Below are 25,252 nucleotides of genomic sequence, written 5' to 3' on the forward strand. Positions count from 1 at the left end.
AATAGCACTGGTTCTGTTTCTGAAAGCCAGGATGCATGTAGGTAACACCTGCTTGACAAAGATTTACAACTGTTCCCCAAGCTGCCTCTGCAAATTGCAAAACTGGGTCACGCTTTTTGTAAGACCTATACCTTAGAGGCGGGGCAGAGGCAGTTTTATTTTTTATATATTATATATTTATTTATTTTTAGAAGAAGGCACTAAAGGGAACAGAGCTGGTGTGTGTTAGGAGTTCTGAAGTGCTTGCTAACATCTAGCCAGCCAGTTGCCCAGGTGACTTGAAGTCGGGATGAAAAACAATTTCTGGCTGAACTTGGCTGTTTTCTAAATAACTTCACACTGGGAAGATGAATTAGGCAGGAATGGGTCAGCCCGGAAACAAGTTCCACACTTTTAAATACTGGGCACGCTGCAGCTTAACCTCTGGGAAATGAAGCAGAGCAGCTCGATGGCTGGTGTGCTCACAGAGGCAGGCCCATTATTCCAGCATGGCGCTCAGTTCTCAGGCTGGGGGACGACTGGGCCATAGGCACCTATTTGGAGAGCAAGTCTCCATGTGTGGCTTGTGATCCTTCTGTGGGAGCACTTGGTGTAATGGAAAATATCTTTCACTTTTAGTGCAGCTAGCTGTAGCCCGACTCAATTTGTACAGCCTGGACTGAGTTGCTCTGGGTTCTCATTCAATTAGGTGACTGATGAAGTTACTTAGCCTACTGGAGCTCAAGTTTTCCCTCCCTGGTGATGTACCTCAGGTGGGCTGGGCCTCTGCCTCCTACCAGGGAATTGGAGGGCTGCCTGAGAAGTTGGTCATCAAGGGAGTTTTGGAAAAGCAGATTCTGCTTTTCCCTATGACTCCATGAATCCTCTGAGCATTAGCTGTTTGGCTCTTGCTCCACTTTCCAGCCCTTCTGTCTATACATCGTACATCCCGCAGGAGGTAGGACGGTTGGAGTTTCTGTGTCCACCGTGGCCCTATGAGTTGGTTTTCTGTCCCTGTGTTCAGAAGGTGGTCCTCCCCCCTCCCCACTGCTGCCTCGGTGCCTTGTTGGCAAGGTCAGCCAGGTCAGCAGCTTTTAACCACTCATGGAGTAAGCTGCTATCTATCTGCTGGCTCCTTCAGGAGATCTAGTCAAAATGCAGGGAAGGTGCCTCTTAAGAACAGCCCCCTTGAATCAAAGCAGTGTTTGTTGTGCTTCCGCCAGGACTGTCTTGGACATGCAGAACAGGTGAGAAGGGGATCAGGCAAGCTTTGGAAGATTTGTTAGCTAACCCTTGGTCCTCTGAACATTCAGGGAGTCCCACCTACGGAATCTTTTTTTTATAAGTTGGCCACACAAGAAGAAATGAGATAGAGCAGCTTCAGCCCCCTGAGATGCTCTTAAACAAGGCACTAATTATTTCTGCATTGCTATTCCAAGCCTGGCCATTTGCAGGACTCTGCTTCATTTGCAGGACTCTGCTTCATTTTAGGCTTCTTATTCTTGGTTGTCACTGCAGTACTGAGAGGTAGGCTGGCTGGGATTCATTTAGCCCCCTTCTTATCCCTGCCAGACTTCTAAAGCTTCGGGTTCAAAAGAACTTGCAGAATCAACTGTGCTTTTGGTTTGTCTCTGGTTACTTCTGCCTCCTGCAGCTCGTTGATTTTTTAATGTACCATAATTGGGAATTAATCTACGAACAACAGCATTTGGAAAAAATTAATTGTGTGTGGAATGTTTGATAATTATGTGCATATGTTAACCATTTCTTTGCTCTTCGTCATTTCAGGCATCGCTCACCGCGATCTGAAGCCAGAAAATATATTGTGTGAGTCTCCAGAAAAGGTATATAGGGCTGACTTGGGGAAGGGGCAGTGTCAAAGTTTACATGATGTGGGGAAACCACCTCCACTCTCAGGTCGTTAGCAGTTTCTCGGCCACAGATACCAACCTGCACTGATTATTACGGACACGTGAGAATGTTAGACCAAATGTGTAGTGTTTCTGCATTCCTTTTTTTTTTTTTTTTAAGATTTTATTTACTAGAGAGAGAGAGCAAGAGAAAGAGAGCATGAGCGGCGTGAGGGATGGAGGGAGAAGCAAACTTCCCACTGAGCAGGCAGCCTGATGGGGAGCTGAATCCCAGGATTCCCTGGGACTCCAGGATAATGACCTGGGCTGAAGGCAGACACTTAACCGACTGAGCCACTCAGACGCCCCATGTTTCTGCATTCCAAATCGGGTTAATCCCTGTCTCATCTTTGCTCTTTATCAATAGTGTGATTGGCTTAAGCCTGAGAATTTGTAGAATACATAAGACCTGCACAAAATGTTTTCTAGACTAGTGCACCTGTCTTTAGAGCGGTGGGTGTGAGTCATAAACAACAACTGAATCTTCTGTGAAGCAAATCTTTGCCTAAAAAGGATGTTTATGCTTTGGTATATATGCCAGCTAGTGCCCACCACTTAAAGTAATAATTAGGAAGCAAGCTCCTGAAAAGGGTTTCTGCTTGCATTTGTATTCCCAAAAGTGCCCATTAAAAAGCAAGCATGTATATGTAGTATTGAACAGATGCAACCTATTTTAGACTTGTACTAGCAAATGGAAGCATTTGCACTGCTATAAGTGTGTCAGGATCTGACAAATTCTGTGTTTCTGTGAAGGGATTGAGGCCCTGGTGGTTCTGCTGGCACATATTCATGGCTCTGTGTGTATGTATATGGGTGCGTATGTATGAACACATATTGTCGGGCTGAATTAAGGGATAGCCCATAAATAGGAACAGCTGCGAGTGAATGTGTTGAGTGTAAGCTGCTGCTTATAACTCTTTTGTGGGGAGTAGTAATACATTAGCTCAAATAAGGTCTTGTGACTTCCTGTCAGTGGGTCTGGCATAAGACTTTATAATTTGTAACTGTTATTATTATTGTTAATAATCATAGTTAATAGTTCTTGAGTGCTTACATTGTGCCAGGCACTTATATTTTATTAACTATTTATAAAATCTTATGAGGTCAGTACTATTATTATCCTCACTGTATAGATGATGAAACTGAAGTGCAGGTAGATTAAGAAGCCTGCCCAATGTCACCCAGCTGATAAGTAGTAGAGTATAGATTAAAACGAAGATAGTATGACCCCAGAACTCCAAAGGCGCTCTGAACTATTCTGTTGCCTCTGGGTACAACATGCTTTCATGGCTTTTGTCCTCTCATTTGATCTTAGTGGCTCAGGATTGTTGCTCCTTTTCTGTGATTGAAAAACTAAAACTAAGAGCGACTGAGCATCAAAAGGCATTATCCAGAAAATGAAAAGATAAGCCACAGAATGGGAGAAAATATTTGCAAAGCATGTATCTGATAAGGATTTAATATCCAAACTATAAAGAAATTCTAAAGCCCAACATTGAAAAGACAACCCAATTTTAAAAATGGGCAAAGGTCTTGAATAAATATTTCTCCCCAAAAAGTATACAGAGGGCCAGTTATATGAAAAGATGCTCAACATCCTTGGTCATTAGGGAGATATTGATCAAAACCACCATTAGGGGCACCTGGGTGGCTCAGCCAGTTAAACATCTGCCTTCTGCTCCCAGGGTTCTGGGATCATCTCCTTCCCCCATCCCCCAACACCTGGCTTCCTGCTCAGCGGGGAGCCTGTTTCTCCCTCTCCCTCTGCCCTTGTCCTGGCTGATGCTCTCTCTTACTCACTCTCAAATAAATAAAATCTTAAAAAAAAAAAAAAAGCCACCATTAGACACCACCTCACAGCTACTAGGATGGTTAGAATTTAAAAAAAAAAAAAAAAAAGGAAAAAACAGCGAAGAGCAAATGCTGATGAAGCTGTAGAGATATTGGAACCCTCATACACTGCCGGTAGGAACAGAAAATGGCGCGGCCACAGTGGAAAGCAGTGTGGCAGTTCCTCACCAAGCTTAACACAGGGTTGCCATACTGCTCAGCAGTTCCACACCTATGTATTTATCCAAAAGAATTGAACACAGAGGCTTGAACTTGAACATTAGTGTTCATTGGAGCATTAGCCACAACAGCCAAAAGCTGGAAACAACCCAAGTATCCATGAACAGGTAAATGGATAAACAAAATGTGGTCCCTCTGTACAATGGAATATTGTTCAGTTCCGATCCACACTACACTGTGGACAAACCTTGGAAACAGTATGCTAAGTGAATAAGCCAGACACAAAAAGACAGGTATCGTGTGATTCCACTTGCATGAAATACCTGAAATAGCCAAATTCATACAGATGGAAAGTAGATCGGATGTTACTGGAGAGAAGGGAGGAATGGGGAGTTTATAACTGATGGTTTTGTTTGGGATGATGGAAAAGTTTTAGAAACAACACTGGAGATGGTTGCAGAACAGTGTGGGTATAATTAGTGCTGCTGTATTATACATTTAAAAATGGGGGATCCCTGGGTGGCGCAGCGGTTTGGCGCCTGCCTTTGGCCCAGGGCGCGATCCTGGAGACCCGGGATCGAATCCCACGTCAGGCTCCCAGTGCATGGAGCCTGCTTCTCCCTCTGCCTGTGTCTCTGCCTCTCTCTCTCTCTCTCTCTGTGACTATCATAAATAAATAAAAAAAAATTTAAAAAAAAAAGAGGCTAAGTGGGGGAAAACGAGTCTTTTCACGAATACATACTTAGTTCTGTGATTCTGCAACCTACACCATCATCTGTCATCTGTGGGCAAGAGTTCCATAGGTTTGCTACTTGTTTTACTAAGTTCACAGTAGTCTGACACCACGTAGCACACCCACTTTCTCTTAGGAAGTGAGAAAAGAATATGGGGCAGAGGACACCTTACAATAAATCCTCAGGTGATTTCTAGTTAGCCCAAGGAGAGTAAACATGATGTGACAGATAAAGCAGGGCTTTGGCATGGCAGCCAGAGAGAGAAAGAGACAGACAGAGTGTGTTGTGTGCAAGAGTGAGAGTCAGTGAGTAAGAGGCCCCTACCCTCCACACGGGGGAAGGAGTGAGGGAGGGTGAGTGTCACAGTCACATTGGTCTCTTCATGCCCTTGGGTTTCTTATATTTGTAACCTTTGATTTTTCCTTCGTTTTCAGGTGTCTCCAGTGAAAATCTGTGACTTTGACTTGGGCAGTGGGGTGAAACTGAACAACTCCTGTACCCCCATAACCACACCGGAGCTGACCACTCCAGTATGTATGGCTGGGCACCCTGTACCACCTCCTTCAGGGCTCCTGTACATTTGAAGTACCCCCAGCCCAAAGGTGGAGTCCAGAACAGAGGGCTAAGGAGGGAAAACTGAGTGGTTCTACCTCACTACCAGCTGCCTGAGTTGTCCTTTGGCCACTGCTTTGTGAGCCACTCCTACCCCGTCAGTGCTCAGTTGCGAACAAAATTGACATGAGAGCTTTTAGTTTGGGGCAGGTCCTCTGCCAATGATGAGACAAATTGTATCTGTGGGAACAGACTGGGCCCTGACTCCTGTCCCAGGTAGAGACAGACACTATCCCACGCCAGCCCTTTGCACCTGAGCACATGATAGCTCTGAGTCCCACTGTCCCTGGCAGCATCTCAGCACACCCCCCTGTGATGGAGGATGGAAAGTGTGGTCTCTCTGTGGCCAGAACTGAGAGGTCCCAGCTCTCTCCATGTAGAATCACTTGGCTAAGTTACCTTGTTACTTCCTTCACTTCGCATTTCATGCCCAGATGTGCAGCTAGGAGCTGTTCTTCCTAAGACGTCTCTTGTACTATCTGATGTACTATAATTATTATGAATCTTTTGAGATTTTCATGCTTCATAAGTGAATTTTCCTAATAACCTTTTTTAAGACCTGCATTTCAATATGCTCATGTCTTATTAAAATTGACATTATTAGGGATCCCTGGATGGCGCAGCGGTTTAGCGCCTGCCTTTGGCCCAGGGCGCGATCCTGGAGACCTGGGATCGAATCCCATGTCGGGTTCCCGGTGCATGGAGCCTGCTTCTCCCTCTGCCTATGTCTCTGCCTCTCTCTCTCTCTCTCTGTGACTATCATAAATTAAGAAAAAAATTGACATTATTAGAAATGTTTCTGTATTAGCTTCTACACTGAGCTACCTTGTTCTCAAAGTCATTAACTCTAATTGCCAATAACATGGAAAATATCCTTTCTCTACTTCCTATCTTCCCATCTAATTAGTTGTGTGTGTTGAAGGCCAGGGAGATATCTCTTGGCAAGCCTGAAATAATGAAGAGGGGATCAAAAAGAATTTATTTTGTTTTTATCAGCATTTTTTATGCAAGGATGAAAGGAAAGAATCCCAAATTCTTATACTGGATTTACCACTGATGTGCTTGAACCATATCCTTACCCCAATCTAACCATTGTTTTCTCATCTATAAATGGGAGAAGCAAGGAGATTGGATTTGTTCTAAGAGTTCTCCCAGCTTTGATGGGATCTTAATCCTAAATTCTCATACCTCCTTGGTGTAAGCTGGAAGAGAAGCTTGGCAGGACTTAACTTTAAGAACTCCTTGTTTTATTGGGGGAACCTGGTGGTTCAGTCAGTTAAACATCCGACTCTTGATCTCCACTCAGATCTTGATCTCAGGGTCATGAATTCAAGCTCCATCCTGGGCATGGACCCTACTTAAAATTTAAAAACAACAGCAAAAGAACAAGAAAAACCTCCTTGCTTTATGGGATTGAGTGTCCACAGATGCCTTCCCAGAACCGTGCCCCTGGTATGTTGAAGTATCTGTATATTAAGTGTCTGCAGAGAGCTGAGGTAGAGATTCCTGCAGCTTCTTGACCAGGGGCCTCTGCCTATCAGAATAGGACCTGGAATGATAGGAAGGTGACCTGGAACTGGTCTTGTGGATCATGGGGAATGCTAGGACTCACTCCATTTACAAATGCTCAGTCGGCCCAGCTTTTCTAAGTGCCTTGGTGGTATCAGGCGAGCCCTGGCTGGCTGTCCTGACAACTCCCTGCTCTGCAGCCTAGCCTCCTGCTCAAGTTCCATTACCTTCTACTCTTCATCATCTCCTCTCCCTGTGACTAAACCTCTCCCTTCTCTGCTATTTCTCCTCCTCAATCTTGGCCTCCACAGTGTGGCTCTGCAGAGTACATGGCCCCGGAGGTGGTGGAGGTCTTCAGGGATGAAGCCACCTTTTACGACAAGCGCTGTGACCTGTGGAGCCTGGGCGTGGTCCTCTACATCATGCTGAGCGGCTACCCCCCCTTTGTAGGTCACTGTGGGACCGACTGTGGCTGGGACCGGGGAGAAGTCTGCAGGGTGTGCCAGGTGAGCACAGGACCCACTGCACCAGCCTTGCTGGGGGTGGTCAGTGTGGTTATGGGATGCCCAATGGGACTGGGCTAGCTAGAGGTGGTTTCTGCTCTGGAAGGAGGTCTCTAATGCCCTTTCCCCTTCTGCCCAAGGGCCAACAGTAGGGTGAGAGAGAGAGATAGTCAGACACTTAGCCCAGTTGGGCATTCAAGGGAGAGTTGCTAGAGGGTAACAGACCTGAGCTGAGTCTTCATGGGGGTATGAAACAGCTGCAAGCATGTGGGGAAAAAGAGTGTAAGTATAAGGTTGGTGCTGGGGGCAAACCTGATAGTTTGCCAGGGGCTCATTTGTGAGGGCCACATATGAAGGGCCAAGGAATTTCGGCTGTGTTCCTTAGTTGGCATACCCACCCAGCCCTCCAAGTGGCCTAGCCACCCCTGCCTGCGAGGGGCATTCTGTGTGTGGTCTGATGACAGCAGAAAGTAGGGATCAGGGGAGGGCCCTGGCCTCTGGCATCCTGAAGCCATGAGCTACAGCTTCAGCAGAGGCTGATGTGACCCAGGGTGACCAAATCAATGGCAGGCACATCCTGCTTGTTCCCTGGCAGGGTGGCCTCAAGAGGAATCTTCTTTACCTAGAACAAGCTATTTGAGAGCATCCAGGAAGGCAAGTATGAGTTTCCTGACAAGGACTGGGCACACATCTCCCCCGAAGCCAAAGACCTCATCTCCAAGCTCCTGGTTCGAGATGCCAAGCAGAGACTAAGTGCTGCCCAAGTCCTGCAGCATCCGTGGGTGCAGGGGGTGAGTAATCTGGGAGGGGCAGCATCCCATCTCCTCAGGTCTGTGGCCTGGCCATGAGGAAGCTTTTTTAGTAGTAGCAAGTGCTGGACGGCAGCCCAGTTGCTGACCTGAGCCAGAGGGAGACCATACGGCAGCTTCAATCCTTGTGCACGTAGAGTGAACTGGCCACTGATGTTGCCCCAGAAGAAGCCCCTTAACCGGTCATAGACTTGGCTCTAACCTTGGCCTAAGACTAGGCTCCTAACTGACCCTTGCCTCTCAGGAATGAACAGAGGCCTCTGGGGGATTTGGCACATGCATCCTGCCGTTCTTGGAGGCACACAGTCTGGGAAGCAGCCTGGTATTGGTGCTGGGGGCCTGTGGCACCCTCCCCTTATACAGATGTATCATCAGCTAAGAACGCCCAGAAGCAGGGCCTTGCTTCCCTGCTTACAGTGAGGATGCATTGGAGGCACGTAGATTCTCCTTGTGGTCCTTGGGTACAGCTTGCCTAAAAGGGAAATGGTGGTATTTCCCCCAAACGAAGGATCCAGTCTTTACCAGAAAACATTTTTAACCATCCTCCTCAGTGAGTCAGGTTCTGACTTCTGCCCCTCTGAAGGGTCAGCCAGGCCTCCGTGATTCACTGTGTCATTGGGCTGCCAGGCCCTGGCCAGCCTCACTGGCCCTTCCAGGAGAAGGAAGCAAGCTTTGCCAGCCCCATGTTATGGGGGGGACCCAACTTAAGAACCTCTGAGTGGCTAATTCCCAGCCACTCAAGAATTGCTGTCTTTACTGAGCACCTACCCCTTGCCCAACTCTGGCGAGACTGGGATGAGTAAGACCCAATCCCTGTCTTCTTGTCTTGGTGGGGAGAGGGAGACAAGGGAATAAATGATGGAACAGTGTAGCAAATGCTTATCGAAAGTGCCAGGGGCACAAAAGGATGAGGCTTCCCTGCTGCTTGGATGGAGGTTGGGAGGTGGCTGGAGTGGGAGAGTGAAGTGACCCTCGAGCTGGGTCTTGGAGGACAGAGGACTCTGCCAGGCAAAGGGATGCGTCTCCATGCAGAGTCAGCTGGGTTCAAGCTGTCCTCTCTTGCTCTGTCCTTGGAAGGTCTGATCCTGCAGGCACGCTTGGCCGAGTCTCTGTGCTGGGCCAGGAGCCTCTAGTAGCCTCTGCACTGGTGTGGGTTGGGCAGCTCTTGAAGGAGGGAGCAGTGCTTACCCCCACGTCTATCCTTCCCATTGCAGCAAGCTCCAGAAAGAGGACTCCCCACGCCACAAGTCCTCCAGAGGTAAATGCTCCAACCACACCTGATGCCCTTCTTTCTTTGGCTTTGACTTTCCCTCAAACTGTCAGCCACGTTGGGGTGGAGGTGGGACGGGGAGCCTAGCTCTAAGGCTCAGGTGTCGACCTCCTGAAGGGGCTTCCCCACCTGCCTTCTCTGCGTGTCTCCTCCTCGCTTTCCCCTCCTCTCTTCCACCACCTGACGGCCTCCCCTGCCCTCCAGCTCCTTCAAGCACCTCGGGTACTGTTTGCAGGAGAAAAAACTCTTTCCAAATCCACTGGCATCTAACTAAAAATCACCATTTATAGCCCAACAACCCTATCTGTAGGTGATTCACCCCAAGGTTTCCTCCTGCTGCTGCAGGTTGGTGAATGTAGCAGGAGAGGGCGCTGCGAGGCAGTTGGACCAGTTGTCACATCACCACTAGACTCCATAATAGTAATGGTCAACGCATGCCAGAAATGGTGATAAGGGCTCTAGAGAGATTCTTTTCATAATCTTTATGATAAATTTAAAAGAGAGGTGCCCCAGTTACTCCATTTTGTGGATGAGAAAACCAAGAATAGGGAGATTGAGGTAACTTGATACTCAGGGCCACACAGTTGCCTTGGGAGTTGGACTTTGAACCTAGATCTTTGACTCTAATGCCTTTTAACACAAGACCAGGTTTCTAGTGAACACTGCTCTGTTCCCAAGGCTACCACACCATGGGCACCCCTCCAGGAAGCAACCTCAGGACTGGTTGCTGGGAGTTGCACAGGGAAGTCTTGCATCCCTGTATTCTCCACTGATGTGAGCCAGAATGCTGCTGCCCGGTACATGGATGCACCTGTTACGTGCCAGGCCCTTCCTCTGGGGGAGCTGGGTGCAGAGCGTGGGAGCATGGAGGAGGGCGCTCTGAATGGAAGGGGGCATTTGTCCCAACTCCAAGTCCAAGGACTGTAGGTGAGGCTCAGAGCCATTCCAGCCTCAGTGAAATCAGATTTCAAACCCAGGCAAGAAGGACTTTGGTGGGGAAGCGGCCCAGAAAAAGCCTGGGGAGGGGGGATTCTGGGCGCTGGCGGGCCAGGGTGCCGAGCCCCACTCCCCTCTGCTCTGTACTGTCCTCCCCTGTAGAAATAGCAGCACAATGGACCTGACACTCTTCGCAGCTGAGGCCATCGCCCTTAACCGCCAGCTTTCTCAGCGTGAGGAAGACGAGCTGGCACAGTCATCCGAGTCCCTGGTCGGGGGCCTCTGCTCTGTGAGGCTTTCCCCTCCCTGCAAGTCACGCCTGGCCCGTCGAAGGGCCCTGGCCCAGGCAGGCCGCAGCAGCAACCCGGAACCGTGCCCAACTCCCACCGCACTCTGACCCACTCCTGGCCACGACTTCCAGGACCTCAGCCTGCCTAGGCCCCGCCAAAGTCCGCAGGGCAAGCAGTAGAAGCTGCTCCATGGCCCCATCCTGGAGAAGGCCCTGAGATTCCCACCCAACCCCCTATTTCCCCAGAGCCCTCCAGGAGAAAGCTGTATCCAAAGGGGTTGTCTTTGAAAAGGAAAGCAATCACTTGTCACTTTGCATAATCGCCTGCGGCAGGGACATCTCTCTGCTGGGCTCCTGCCCACCTGCTCACCCGCCTGCAGATCCGGGATCCAGCCTGCACTGCTGGGCGGCTGGCGCAGTGTTGGCTGGGGCTGCAGCCTTCAGGGAGCCAGCCTTGAGAAGCGGCAGCTGACAGAGGCTCTTTCCTCTCTGCACTGTCACACCCACACCCCCCCAACACTGGTCCTTCCTCTGTCCTCTGGATGTCCTCCCCTTGGCTAAGCAAAGCCATCCCCTCAATTCAGGAAAGGGCAGGGAGCCTTCCACGTTCAGGAGGCCAGATCAGTCTTCCAGTCTGTAGCGCGGGAGAAGCACATAATCTTTCTTTGCCGGGACCAAAACGTGTCCCTCATTTATCATCCTCTTCCTTGTTTGGGATTGCTGCTGAAGTCCGTATTATTTCATTTTTTTTAAGTGTTCTTTTTAACCATGCACTTTCAGCAAAAATGGAACTTTAAAACTCAACTGCAAGCCGGATTTTCCAGAGCATGTAATGGTTTGCTCTTCCTTGAATGTCCAAGCATGTGAAAGATTTTATTCAACTGTTTCTTATTATTCTAACCAGTTTTAAGCTGTTAAGATGACGAGTGACTTCGAGGCTGTGTCTGCTAAAGGGCAGCACCAGTCCCAGGCAGTTAGAAGGGACTCTGTGCCCCATGTGGCACCAGATCGCCGGCAGCCCTGGTTCCAGCAATGGGCTGGCTGCTGCCGGAGAGCATGAAGGCGCATCTGGCCTCGGAGAAGCCGAGCTGCTCAGCTGCCTAAAGAAAATGGGTTTGTACAGGTCAGACACACAACACCACAATGCTATTTATACAATGTGCTTGTTTTAATAAAACTGTTTTAAATTCTAGCTGTGGCCTTCTGGGTGGTCCTTTATTCACCTGTGAACCTGAGAGGGAGACAGGCCTTCTGGAGAGGGGCCGAGTCCAGCCCAGTGGGGAGAAGGTGCCCCTAGTTGGGACCTCTAAATCTAGCCTCTCATTGGATCCACAAAACAAGTGGAGGAGATGTCATTGCTCTTCTTTTAGGTGAGAAAATGACGTTCGTCAACACTTGTCAGAGAGGAGTAAGAAACAGCCCCTGTCCTGTAGCCTGTAGGGTCTCCCCATCAGGTGGAAGAGGTGGCATCAGCAACCATCACACAAACTGGCTCCAAAAAATGCCTTAATAGGTGTACCCTGTGCCCAGGCCAGCCCCGCACCCAGGTGGGAACAAAGGTCCCCTTTGTCTGGAGCAGCACCCAGCTTTTCCAGAGGATCTGTTGCTTGCCCAGGACTTGCCAGGGTTGGAACGAAGAAAAATGGTGCCTCACATCCTCAACTCTCATGTTCATCATGCCAAGGGCTCTCATGTGCTTTGTCCTGTGTCACCCTCAGAACCACACTGGAGAGGCCTGGGCTGGGGAGGGGCTTTATAAGGTCCCAAGGGGGCGGCAGGAGGGAGGTCTGAGGGGCTGGCAGCTTTTCTCCCCAGGGGCGAGGGGAGATGGGGTCACTCTAGGGGCTGTCCTGTGGCTTGGATGCCCCCATACTGACGCTGACATACTTGCTGTTGACAGTCTTCCCTTTGCAGCAACTGTTACCACCCTCACATCCCATCTACCAGGAGCAGGATGGGTGGGAAAAACAGGTCTGCAGACCTAAGCCTTTGGCCCAAAGTCTCCCAGTCCCTGGGGATTGGGAACCAGGGTATGAGTTTTATCTCGACTTCAGCCCCAACCATCAGTCCTTCGGGTTGGCAGGCTGAGAGGTGATTTCTGGGGGCTTTCTGGACTCAGTGCACCCCCCCATGCTGCTCTGGGTGCAGCTCCAGCCAGTTCTCAGGCTTCTCCACCCTCTACCAGGCTGCCTCCCCACCCTGGCCCACCTGGTGAGGGCCCTGGACCTCTTCCCAGCCCCGCCTGGGCGCCACAGTGCCTACTCTGGTTTTGTTAGTGTCGTTATGCGCTTACTAAGCAACAGCTGCTTGTGGAGAAATGTCCAGGCGTTATTTACTTTTCACAGAAGTCATGTGAGCTAAGGTACTATTATGTTACCCCACTTAGAAGAAGTAAGCAGAGAGAGCAGAGAAAAACCTAGATGTCCAGGTGGGAAGACAGAACTGGGATTCTTCCCGGAGAGACTTGGGACCCAGAGCTGTGCTGCCCGGGTTCAAATCCCAGCTGTGAGCCCTGGGCAAGTTACTCAAACTTTGAGGGCAACGGTTTCTTCAACCAAAAATTGGGGGTGTTAGTGGTTTCCTCATGGTGCTGCTGTGAAATGATGGATTAATAAGTGCAAAGTTGTGGGCAGGTCCAGGCACACAGAGCAAGTGCACGAGGCCGGCTGCGACTGTTCTGGTCATTACAATGCTGTCTCTGGAGGCACAGTTCCTCAGCTATGGTGCCGGTGATGGAGACAAGTTTTCCCCCTCTCCTTGGCTTCTGTGGGTGGAGATGGATCTGGGCTTTCCAAACGGGCCCGGCCTCTGGCCCCTCGTGGGGTTCTCCTGCAGACAAGTTGCTCTGCCCCTCTGGGCTGGGGTCCCCGTCCCCAAAGGGCAGCCGTAGTACCAGAGGCAGAGTCTGAGTTTGGGCAACAGGGGTCCTGGGTTCTAGTCCCGCCACTCTTCACTCCGTGACCTTGGAAAGTCCCTTGCCCTTTCTGAGGCCCAGGCCACGCGCCTGGCTCTTCTAGGCAGCAGTGGGCATGGCAGACACACTGAGTGGGGCTCTGGGGCCTGGAACTGTGGCAGCCAGTCTGATGACTCTAGGGCTCAGGCGTGGACCTGGCCTCGGGAGAAAGCTGGCCCCAGCGGCCGACATGTCCCAGACCTCAGGCCTCCTGTGCGACCCCTGTCTGGGGGCCTGGGTAGGGAGGCCAAGTCTTCCTCCCTCCAGATGTCCACCTGCCTGAGCTCCTGGGGGCCCCTGTCCCTCCGGGCTGAGTGCCTCTCACCAGACCCTGCTCCTGAACAGCAGTGCCCTGGGCCGTGCCAGCTGCTCCAGCTGCTTAGGTCTGGAGGGGAGCGAGGAGCCGGGTCCCCCCACTGCTGGCACTCTTGTTGCCATGGTAGCAGTTGCCTTGGAAGCCACTTCCCCGAGTTCAGCTTCTGAACAGTCCCCGTCCCCCAGGGGATCGGTGCATTAATCATGCTCTTTTCCAGGGTCCTCACCCCTCGAGGAAGATAAAAGGAACTAAGCCACGCTGAGGCCCCCGACTCTTCCTCCCCACCCTACGCCAGCCCAGGACCCAGCCAGCGCCTCTGGGGAGGGGAGAGCCTAGGCAGGCAATCCAGCTGCGGCCTCGACAGGGAAACAAAGAGAGATTTTTGTGACAGGTCTCGGCTGTGACCCATGGCCTGCCCACGCCCTGGGGTCCAGAGGCCCGGGGGGGGGGCCCAGGCTTCCGCGAGCAGGGCTCCGGGGCTTATGGGGAACAGGTGGGGCTTCCATCTCCATTACCTGGTACAGGAAGCACATCAGCCAAGGGCAAGCTTCTATTTTCTTTCTCGCAGAGGAACAGCCTGTGTTGAGGAGAGGGTCAGCAAGCCTCCCCCTCTACATCAACCGCTGGAGAGCAGGCCTCACAAAGATTTCCAGGAGCCTTTGGTGACACTCCCCCATCCCGAGGGAAAAGAGGGAGGCCTTGACTGAACACAAGGTCTCCCTCCGATGGCGGGTTGCCAGTTCCTCCACCTCAGATAAGGCAGGTTAGACATTCACGGACCCAGAAAGGCCAGAGCGCCGCCCGCCGACGGGAACCCGGGCACTGAGGTTCTGTCAAGGGCTCTGGGGCGATGCTCCCTGTCCCCGGTGTTTCCCCATCTGTCCTATAACGGCGCTTGGACGGGCATGCAGTTCTGCGGTCTTGCAGCTGATACCGGCTTACAGTGTCTCTCCTCCGGATTTCCTCCTCCGACTGTGGGCCCTGAGGGATTTACGATGTCAGAAAGAAAAAAGAAAAAAACAATAACCCTCTAATTTAGAATTTGGTCTCCTTTTTAGAGGTTAGAGTGTAATTCTGGAATCTGAAAACTCACCGTGCACAGGCGTCCCTGACTCCAGCCTCTGCCTTCTCCACCCCCCTTCAGCAGCCGGGCAAAGTGAGGTCCAGGAGGTGAGTGGCTGCCCAAGTCGCGCGGTGTGAGGTGCCCCGTCCTGCTGACCGCGGGAGCCGCCCTCGCCTTACTGCCCAGCCAGTGATGCAGACACCTCATGGGGGTGAGGGCATTGACATTCCCAAAGCTCAACATCTCAGGAACACATTTTCATAGACAATTATTTTGACAGCTCCTTCTAAAACTAGTCAGTGGGGGATCAATTATGTGTGACAGAGACATGGGTTGTCATTTGATGCCTAATTAGAGGAATAATCAGACCTCATCCTGGAGAGAGGCGCAGGGGACATTGGCAACAGCCGCTGTAGCTGGGGAATGCCCACTTCTGGGGCTTCGTCTTCCAGGGGCAGGGGCGGCGGGGGCGGGGGGTTAGGGGGATACAGCCTGGGGTCCCACTGGGGCTCTGCAGACACTCAGCAGAGGGCAGCAGCAGAGAAGCGGAGGAGTGAGGGGCAGGGGGCGGCTCGCTGGCAGGCGGAGGGCCTGGCTCTGTCAGGTGACAGACATCCAAACATCATAGGGGAGACAGAGGCACCCAAGCAGAGGCCAGTTGGGTGGTGATGGGACCCTGGGAATAGTGCCAGCGGGAATCCCCAGGACGGGATTCTGGAACCAGAATGGATCTGGGCCTCCCTGATCCGCAGAGGGCCAGAGAACGCAGCTGGCTGCAAGGACTGGGTCTGGGGGTGGCATAGGGCTGGGCTACTGCTGCCCAGCCTGGAATTGGTGGGTCCCACCAGTAGGACGGGAGTGCCAGCCAGGTCCTAGTCCTGACGCTGGCCACTGACACCCAGTCCCTGCCAATCCTTCTCCCCGTTGTTTTCCTGCAACCTCATGCCCCCGCTCCCTGTTCTTCCTTCTCAGCCCCCTGCCAGGGATCCCGGGAGGGCTCCCCTCTCAGCCTACGGCAACAAACAGGGGTGGATCCGGAGCCTGCCTGAGGAGAAGGAGGTCAGCCTCAAACCAGGACCCCCCAGAGGCTAGCGAGGGGGCAAGGGGAGAGCCCGAACTCACAGGAACATCTCTTTCTGTCCTCCTGTCCCTGTCGCTGTTCCATCTCTTGGCCTCCCCCAGGTCCCCTCCCATGCCTGCCTCTGAGTCCCTGAGCAGACGCCCCATGTGCCAAATGACAGAAGACAGCAGAGTGGGCCCTGAGCACTGGCAGGGAGTCTCCTCACATCCCTGGATGCTACACCCCGCAGGAAGCCCCCGGGCCATCCTGCCACCTTGGCCCTGCAGTGGACCCTAGGCTGAGTGCCCCAGCGGGCCCCTGGCACAGCAGCAGCTCACGTTGCAACCTCATGAATAACTCAGGACCTCCGCGCTGCCTGCGCCACCCAGGAACCCGTGCCCTCTGGGCCAACCTCCTCCACTGCTTTAAACTTTAATAGGCCAAGGCCCAGTGGCAGCTGAGCAGGCTCCAGGCAGCCAGGGCAGGATGTCCTGGGCAGGGGGGCTCAGGCTAAGCTCTCCTGAGAGGAAGCTAAGCGGGGCCAACCCTGTGGGGCAGGCCCGGCTCTCCAGAACTCGGACAGCCAAGGCAGGATGTGATCAGGCCAGAGTCCCAGGAGTGGCCCCCAGATTCAGGGGCCTTCAAAGGAGGAAGAGCAGGCTGCGGTGACCTGGCACAGATCCCAGGTCTAGGTGCCGCTGGGGCCCTCAGGAGCGCGGTGGGATAGGGTTACCAGCCCCAGAACTTCCTGGCCAGAAATTCCCACTCTGAAGGCAGAGCTCCAAAAAAGACACATCCAGGAGGACTGGGACCTCCAGGGCTTTCCTGGGGACAGGCCCCACTGGCTGCAGACAGTACCCTGGGCAGGCCTGCATGGACATTCCCATCAGCAGCCGAGACTTCCGTTGCCTGCAGCTGGCCTGTGTGGCCCTCGGCCTGGTGGCCGGCAGCATCATCATCGGTGTGTCTGTGTCCAAAGCTGCAGCTGCTGTGGGTGGCATCTTTATTGGCGCGGCCGGTCTGGGTGAGCAGGGGCCGGGCTCGGAGAGGGAGCAGGGGCATGGTCAGGTGAATGGGAAATGGAGGGAAGGTGGAGGTGTGAGCAAGGCAGCCGGGTGCGGGTGCCGGGTGCAGGGAGGCAGAGCAGGGGTGTGGGGGTGTTCCTTCTGCTGGGGGTAAGGAGACTGTGGAGAAGGCAGCTGGTTGTCACGCTCCTCTCTGGCTGCTCAGCCTCTTGGCCTTTAGTCCCAAGCCCTGGGCTGTTGGGTTTTTGGTGGAATCCATCAGCCTGTAGGGGGTGGGTTGACAGGGGGCAGGTAAAAAGAGGACAGAGGTCCCAGTAGGACACTCTGAGCCAAGATAGGACCCAGCTCAAACTGTTTCCTGTTTTCCTGGTGTATCTTGGCAGGGCATCTGTCTGTCCAGGTGTCTGTCCATCTGTCTATCTGGGCCAGTCCCACTGATATCCCCACAATGATGCTGAGTACCATCCCTCTCCCCACTCCACCACCCTGGGGCAAAAGCAGAGCCAGAAGCACCAGCCTGATGGGTTCTTAGCATCCGTACCTACAAACTCCTGCCAAGGGCCACAGACACTTGGTCTGGGGATGGAAGGGGGCGGGGGGGCAGGGCATGGTCCACTCTTCTGCTAACCCCTCCCCAGGACCGGGTGGAAAGGAGCCTGCTCGGAGCTCCCAGTGCTGCCCTGGGGGAGGGTGGGCAGAGGAGAGTTGGTGGTGGTGGTGTCAGCAGGGCCCATCTCCAGCTGGCTGAGAAGGAAGGAAGCCAACCGTGCTAATCACCTGGACAGGCCGGAGCCAGAAGCCTGGGCCTTCACAGCCTTGGAGCCCCTTCCCTATAGAGGCACTACTCCCTGTCCCCTCTCAGGGCCTGGTGTTGGGGAGCCACCAACGTGACTGTGGGTGCGTAAGCATGAGGCTGTGAGTGGGGCTCCGCAACACTCCCAGCCTCACGCTTACGCATCCCCAGTCCCAACCTGCACACTCACACTCCTCCCGTGTGCATCTATATCGCCCTCAGAAACCACCCCCAGGCTCACAGCCTACGCACAGCTTCGTGCAGCCTGCATCCACCAGGTCCCCTCCCCTCTCTCAGAACCCCTCTGCCTCTCTATTTCCAGGGCTCCTCATCTTGGCCTACCCCTTCCTAAAGGCTCGGTTCAACCTGGACCACATCCTGCCCACCATAGGTGAGTCCTCTCCCCAGCCCCCAGCAGAGCCCTCTTCCCGGGTCTGCCATGTGTACATCTGAGGCACACTGCGTGGTGGAGCCAAGCCCATGCGTGTGACTGTGCACGGGTGGGTGTGTTGGAGTTGCTGTGTGGTGTGTGTGTGGTGTGCTGGCATTGCCATGACTACAGTGCAGCCGACTCCAGCCTGTTGCTGCAAATGTGCCTCAACCAGCCCAGATCATCAGAACTCCCATCTTTCCCTGAGGGAGTTTCCAACTCCCCCAAAGCCTCCAAGATCTCCAGATAAATGCATTTCATTCCTTGAGCCCCCATAAACACCCTCTACCACCCCTAAGACCTCAGGACCCTTGTAGAGCTCCTTAATTCATCTCAGCTCCCCACATTCCTGCTGCCACCTCCATCAATCCGGGCAGGGGGCTTCACATATCCCTAGTTTTCCCATGTTGCCCACCTCCTTAAAAGGTTTGCCATCTGGGCAGCCTGAGTGGCTCAGCAGTTTAGTGCTGCCTTCAGCCCAGGGTGTGATCCTGGAGACCTGGGATCGAGTCCCACGATGGGCTCCCTGCATGGAGCCTGCTTCTCCCTCTGCCTGTGTCTCTGCCTCTCTCTCTCTCTCTGTGTGTGTGTCTCTCATGAATAAATAAATAAAATCTTAAAAAAAAAAAAACAAAAACAAAAAGTCTGCCATCTTCCCCTTCAAGGGCCTGTTTCTTCCAATTCGGCTCCCAAATCATCCCAGATCATGTGGGAGACCTAAAGGAATGTGGTGGAGCTGAGACAGCAGCAGGGATGGAGATGAGCCAGCAGGGAGGACTTCCCTGCCCGAAGCAGGACTTGATCTGAGAATGGTTTAGTAACCTGGGGGTCTGGGGGGGTTGTTCTTATCCCGCAGGGAGCCTGAGAATCCACCCCCACCCAGGGCCAGACCATGCGGAGGGAAGATCCAGTGCCAATGGCAATAAAGAGGGTAAGTGTTAAAAACTCCAGAGTCCCTCTTCCATCTTCGCCCTCTAGCTGAGCAGCTTGTGCGACCCAGGGAGAAGCCTTGACACCGCCGGACACTGCCGTCTGCGGGAGCCAGCAGATTTGGGCAGTGCTCCCATGCGTTTGGTCAAAACCCTTCTTGCTCCCAGCTGAGCCGGGCTCCTCCTGTTTGACCTCAGGGCTTCTCCTTTGTGCCCAGCATGGACACTGGGACCGCCCCTGGGTCCCACATTCCGGGCTCTGCTCTGACTCTCTTCTCCCATGATGGAATCCCAGCTCAGAGCTGGTATCTGAGACGGAATATCTTCCCCTCCCATCTCCGCACACTGGAAAATTCTAGGGCAGGAGTTTCTCAAAGACGGCCTCGGCCCACCACGCCTGCCACCAGAGATTTAGGGGACTGAACCCCCCACCAAAGGTCCCATTCCGGACCCTGCTCCCAAACACCATATATTTAAGTCTGTTCCTTTCTCAAAACAGCCACATGAGGGAGGTACTGTAATGAGGCCCACTGTATATGGGAGGCAACTGAGGCACAGGGAGATGGAGTAAGGCAACCAGGAAGCGGTAGGGCCAGAACTGGAGCCCGGAGTCCTCTCTCTAACCGCCCCCACCATGACCCCATCCTCCTGAAGGGCCATCTGACCATCTAGGCCCCTTTAAATTCAGCTGAAACTGGCCCCTTGGCCCCCTCTCTCTCCCCCGCGGTCCCTCTGGGGTCTCTGCCCCGGAACCCGTCTGCTCAGGCAGCCCTGTCCTGGTCTCTCCCCCAGGAGCCCGCAGCAGCCTGTCCACCGTGAGCAGAACACTGGAGAAGCTGAAGCCGGGGGGCCGGGGGGCCGGGGAGGGCTGAGGCCGGGGCCGAGGGGCTGCACCCTCTTCCCCACCGCCCTGCTCCCACAGCCCTCCTGGGTCCAGACCAGAGGCGAGCCGGCCCCCGAGGTACCAGCCCTGCGGTCACCTGAGCAAAGCTCTTGCAGATGGATTCCCCGGGCAGCGCAGGGCAGGGCCTGAAGCCAGGTGCCGCTGGGGGCCCACGGGTGACCCTTGGGTCAGGCTTTTGACCCAGGTTTTCCCTCTGGACTGCAGCTCAGCGTCCTCCCCTTTCTGATCCACTAACTGTTTACTCTGGAATTTGGGGCCAGAGAGACCTCAGTCTCTTGTTCCAGGCAGGCCACAGAAGCGAACCACAGGCCCACAGGAACCACAGAGGGGATGCCCCTCAGCCCTGAGGGCCTGGTCCTGGGCCTCTAGAGCTCAGTGGCTACACAGAGGGGCTGGACCAGAGTCTTTCAGGTTCTCAGAAACTCTGGGCAACTCCTCAGGGACGGGCTCTTGGCAGCAATGAACCAGACAGCAGCAGGTCTGGGACAAACAAAATGGTCACTGCCATGACACGGAGGCCAGGTGAGGCGCTGCCCTGGAGGCTTCCAGGAGGAGGTGGCTCTGGAACTGAGTCCTGTCTTGAGACTTTTGTATGTGATTCCACCATTCAAGGCTTTTTGTGACCTGACTACAGACAAGATCTCTGGCCTCGCCGCTTGTGCCCAGCCTCTCACTGCTCCTAGACAATTTCTGACATTCCAGCCTCCAAGCCCTGGCTTGTGTCCTCCTAGAGGCCTCCTAGTCCTGTCTGCCTATCAAAAGCCCCCACCTTGAAAGGCCCAGTTCCAAGGATCTCCGTAACACAACACCCTCCTTGTCCTCTCGCTGTGCCTCTGCCTCCCTCTCTCCACAGTGTCTAGCAGGCTGAGGGCTTCTTTCTCACAAAACGTTTATTAATCCTACTGAAACCTACCATATGTTGCCCTTTTCTAATCACCATCAGGGCATACAGTAGATGCTCAATAAATGTTAGTGGCTTAAATTTAATGGAAAACCAATTCCCCAGTCTTTCCCTGGAGAGCCATGTCAGGGCCCCCATGTACCCACAGGGTTAGAGGCAAGGAGGCCCTGGCCCAGGCATGTATGCTGTGCAGCAAACATTGTTACACCCTCCACGCCTCTCCTCACTCACCTACGTCCTCAAGGTGGAGCAGGTGTTTGCCACAGAGTCACCATGTGGCCTCTGTCCTGGTCTGTGAGAAGAGGACAAGCTAGGAAGAGTCTCATTGCTCAGAGATCGGTGAAGATGACACCTCCTCTGGGAAGCCTCCCCTGACTTCACTGTGCTCCCACAGCCCCAGGGCTTCCCTCCGTCACAGCCCACATCACTCTGAGTGGTCCTTGTCTACTCCTTCCTCTTGAGAGCAGGAGCCAGAGGACCAGGCACACAGGTACCCAGTGGATGTCGCAACACCAAACCCGAGGGAGAGACCACCTCAGTGTACAGATGGTAAAGCTGAGACCCTCCAGAGAAAGGGGCTCATGGAGTCCTGTGGGGAGATCTGACCTGCTAGTTTGGGGAGTTAAGGAAGGCTTCCTGAGGGAAGTGACGTCCTGGCTGCACCCTGAAGGTTGAGCTGGAGTTAGCCCGTGAAGGGAATCACCTGCGGTTCAGAGGACACTCTGAAGTGGAGGGTGCTTGGTGCAGGCAACCCGGTGGAAGTCACAGCCCTGTTGACCCATCTGGAGGACTGACCAGGCTGGGGCTGGAGTCTGGGGATGACTCACATCCTGCCTCTGCTTCCCCCACAATCTGGGAGCAGGGGGTGCTGGGCAAGAGGCTGTAGGGCCTTGTACCTCAGTTTCCTCATCTGCAGCCAGAGGATGAGTGGCACCCTGGCGCCCTCCTTTCCAGGGCCACTGTCAGGAGGAAGGTTCCTAGCACACGGTTCGGGTCAGGAAGGGTTTAGGAATGGAGGAGCAGATGAATGAAGGCAGAGGCTGGAGGAGATGCTCTTGCAGCTGAACCCGTCCAGGTTCTGGAAATCAGCACCTCGGTCTCCTACCCAGTGCTCCCTCCTCACCCCTCACCCCCAACAGGCCCTTAGAGATCCCCCAGGGAGCCAGTGTGGCCTCCTGTAAGGGGCTGGTGGCCACACCCCGTTGTGGGGTGCGGGGTTGTGGGCGGGGACTGGGGAAGGGGGGCTGAGAGCAAGCCCTCTCCCCAGGAAGCCTCCCGCGCAGCTGCACCCGCCCGCTCCCGGGAAGGTGGGGGACTCGCTGGGGCCGACGGAACCGCCGCTGCGCCCCTGGCTCCGGGGGGGTGGCAGGGTCTGCATCCCCGGCCCCCAGGGTCCGGGCGGGAGGCCGCGGGGTGCCGGGAGCTCAGTGCGGGGCGCCAGAAGCCGCCAACCCGGAGGAGGGAAGGGGAGAGAGGCGGCGCGAGAGCCCGAGAGCCCGGGAGCTGAGGGGCCCAGCGGCCGCCGCGACGCTGCGCCAGGGGCGCCCGGACCCGCCGCCCGCCCCGCGCCTCCCCGCCCCGCCCCGCCCGCCCCCCCCCCCCGGGCCCCCCAGCCCCCCGCGCCCCGAGCCCCTGCCCTCCTGCTGGCCCGGGCTGCTCCAAGCACCTCCGACTGGCTCAGGCAAGTGAAAGCCCCAGGAGGCTGGGAGGCTGGAGGGGAAGGGGGGGCCGGGAGGGAGGCTGGGGAGGGAGGACTCCCTGCAGCCACCGAAGCCCCCGGAGGGAGTGGGGCCCGGACAGGACGGACAGGACGTGGGGACCTGTAGCCTGGGCCAGACTTCTCGGAAAAGAGGCGAGAAAGACGGAGCCGGAGAAGGGGACAGACGGCCTGGGGTGGCTGCCTGGGGCCCCTGTGCTGGACCCTCCCGCTCCCTGCTCTCTAACACCCCCCCCCCCAGAATCTGCCCAGGACCCTCCGCCAGTCCCCGCCCAGCTGAGGGCCAGCCCCTGCCCAGGCCCGGGTCATCAGGGAATCAGAGAGAGGAGGGCACACGGTCACTTCAAAACCAGGACACAGGTGAAGCCAGGAAGGCAGGAGACCCCCGTGACCAACTCCTCTCTTCACTGTTTGTTTCCCCAACATTCCTTGGGCACCTGGGGACAGTCGGGCACTTGGCTGCAAGGTGGATATAATGCCCGCCCTCCAGGAAGAAGGTTGGAGGATGCAGACCTGGACACCCAACTCGACCTGCTGATCTGGGGAGTTAGGGAAGGCTTTCAGAAGGAGGTGAGCTCCTGGCTGCACCCCGAAGGTTGAGCTGGAGTTATCCAGATGAAGGGAAAGTCAACCATGTTTCAGGTGGAATTGCAGGGGGCATCATGTTCTCCTGACCACACCTGGTGAGTTCAGCTCCGCTTGAGCAAAATCAAGGGGGCCACCTGGAAGAAGCCAGCCAGGAGGGCAGCAGTGGGGCGCCCAGGAGGGATGCAGCTGTGAGGGAGAGATGGGGAGGGGTGGGTGGGATAGCCATGAGATTGAACAGGAAGGGATGGATTGTAGAGATCCTCAGACGGAAGAATCTGCAGGGACTGGTGATGGATTGGCTTGGAAAGGTGTGGAGGAAGGCCAGAGCGAGAAGGGAGAGCGAGGGTGAACCCCGGGTTTCTGGTTGGGAGTCTGGGCTTTGGGGGAGAAGGTGAAGTTTCAGGAGCCTGTTTCCAAGAGGGAGAGAATACTTCCAGAAGGGAGGCTTGAGTTGGGCCAAAGCTGTGTTAGCTAAGGACTGAACTGCAGGGAGGCAGCTGGTGGCCCCGGAGAGAGCCGTGCGATGGGACAGAAACCAGACTGGAGTAGAAATGAATCTTCCCGAGGTAAAGTGTAGACAGGCAGGGAGTGTAGACCGTGCTTGGAAGGAGGGGAGAGGGTGTTAAGTGGAGGCGGATGTGGGGTAGAAGGAGGGTCTGGTTGTGTTCTAGGATGGCAGAGGCATGAGTGCTTCCAGGAGGAGGTGCAGGCACAGTGAGGGGACCCCCAATGAGCACTGCCCCGGCAGGGGGGCGGGTTCCCCGGAGCCTTGAAGGCCTGAGTGATGCCAGAGACGTGCCAGCTGGTGATTTGCTTTTCACCTGTGAGGCTTAGCAGTTTGGGCATAGACTTGGAGGAAGCAGCCCCACTGAGGCAGAGTGGGCTTTGCGGGGCGGGGGGGTCTTTGGCAGAAGGATGAAGGAGAAAGTGAAGCTGCAGGATGAGGTAAATTGCAAGGGAGTCACTGAGGTGAGGTGGCACAGCAGGAGGCTCCAAGGAACTGCTGAGAGCTCTGTGGCTGCCCCTGGCCGGCTAGAGGCCCTGCTGGGTCCCGGCTGAGAGCGCGGCCTAGCCGTGCATCCTGGATCTGCCATGTAGTGTCACCGTGTCTGTGACCCCAGGCACGTCATGTGACCTCTCGGACCTGTGTCCCCATCTGGAAACAGAGATGGCAATAGCCTGTGCCTATAGAGTCATCAGGGGGCTGACCTGAAATGACACGTAACTCAGATCGAGGGCTCAGAAGGGTGTTCGGCACAGAGGAGGTGCCGTAGCAATAAGCTTACTATCAAGGGTAGGATGGCAGGCTTCTGGGAGGTGGAAGGGCTCATGGTGCTGACAGGGGCGACCAGGCCCCCGGGAGGGGGGCTGGTGAGGGAGAGGCTCCCTGAGCTGGAATGGAGGAGTTGGGCGCTGGAGCTGAGGAGCCAGCCGACCAGGAGGGCACAGGATGGGGTGGTTGTGGCAAGGATGCTGAAGTCTCGGGGTGGGGGACTTGGGCAGGAAGGCCACCTCCACACTGGGCAGCCCCCGTCCTTCCCTCCGCTCCTCCCACTCACTCCAGGCAGCTGGCAGAGGGGAGGCAAGGCCCAGACTGAGGCTGGGAGCCAAGTCTGGCCACAGACCAGGCCCCTTCTGGGGGCTGTGGCCCAAGGAGTGTGGTGGGCAAGTCCGAGCCCCCGGGGCAGCCAGGAGCACCTCGCCCGGCTCAGTGTGGACTTGGTATGCGGCCCCCAGAGCCCATGTTCCGGGGGCCCCCAGCGGTGCGGGAAGCTGGGGTCCACTGGACTGGCAGAAACCATCAGCCTAGACGCCCACTTTCCTGTAGTGAACCTGAGCCCAGAGCGGGGGAGCATCAAGTACCCTGAGCCTTTGCAGGCACAGGGACCCACTGTAGAGGGGAGGGCACCAGCAGCACAGCTAGAATGGAACTCCCATCACCCCTCCCCGGGGCCCCAGCTCTCCTTATCACCAAATCACACACATGCACGCGTACACACACACACACTCCC

The 25,252-nt window shown here is 54.8% G+C and overlaps 2 protein-coding genes across 4 annotated transcripts in view; both read left to right on the top strand.

Annotated features, from left to right (window-relative positions):
- MKNK1 (MAPK interacting serine/threonine kinase 1) overlaps nt 1–11,753 on the top strand; it is a 33,651-nt gene extending 21,898 nt beyond the window's left edge. For 2 of the 3 annotated variants that reach the window (XM_055341532.1, XM_055341533.1), the window contains 6 exons: nt 1,768–1,823; nt 5,068–5,163; nt 7,066–7,260; nt 7,884–8,048; nt 9,281–9,324; nt 10,435–11,753. In XM_055341532.1, the coding sequence (XP_055197507.1) occupies nt 1,768–1,823; nt 5,068–5,163; nt 7,066–7,260; nt 7,884–8,048; nt 9,281–9,324; nt 10,435–10,669 (791 nt within the window). In that variant the 3' untranslated portion in view covers nt 10,670–11,753. The other variant, XM_055341534.1, reaches the window with a different exon arrangement.
- Nucleotides 11,754–16,820: 5,067 nt separating this feature from the next.
- Nucleotides 16,821–20,002, top strand: KNCN (kinocilin). The gene is made up of 4 exons (XM_055341484.1): nt 16,821–16,977; nt 18,094–18,162; nt 19,058–19,132; nt 19,923–20,002. Exons 1-4 carry the CDS (start codon nt 16,827–16,829, stop codon nt 20,000–20,002), a joined length of 375 nt encoding a protein of 124 aa, XP_055197459.1. The 5' UTR covers nt 16,821–16,826.
- The last annotated feature ends 5,250 nt before the right edge of the window (nt 20,003–25,252 follow it).

Source organism: Nyctereutes procyonoides, unplaced genomic scaffold (assembly GCF_905146905.1).
Source record: "Nyctereutes procyonoides isolate TBG_1078 unplaced genomic scaffold, NYPRO_anot_genome, whole genome shotgun sequence".
Classification (NCBI taxonomy): Eukaryota; Metazoa; Chordata; class Mammalia; order Carnivora; family Canidae; genus Nyctereutes; species Nyctereutes procyonoides.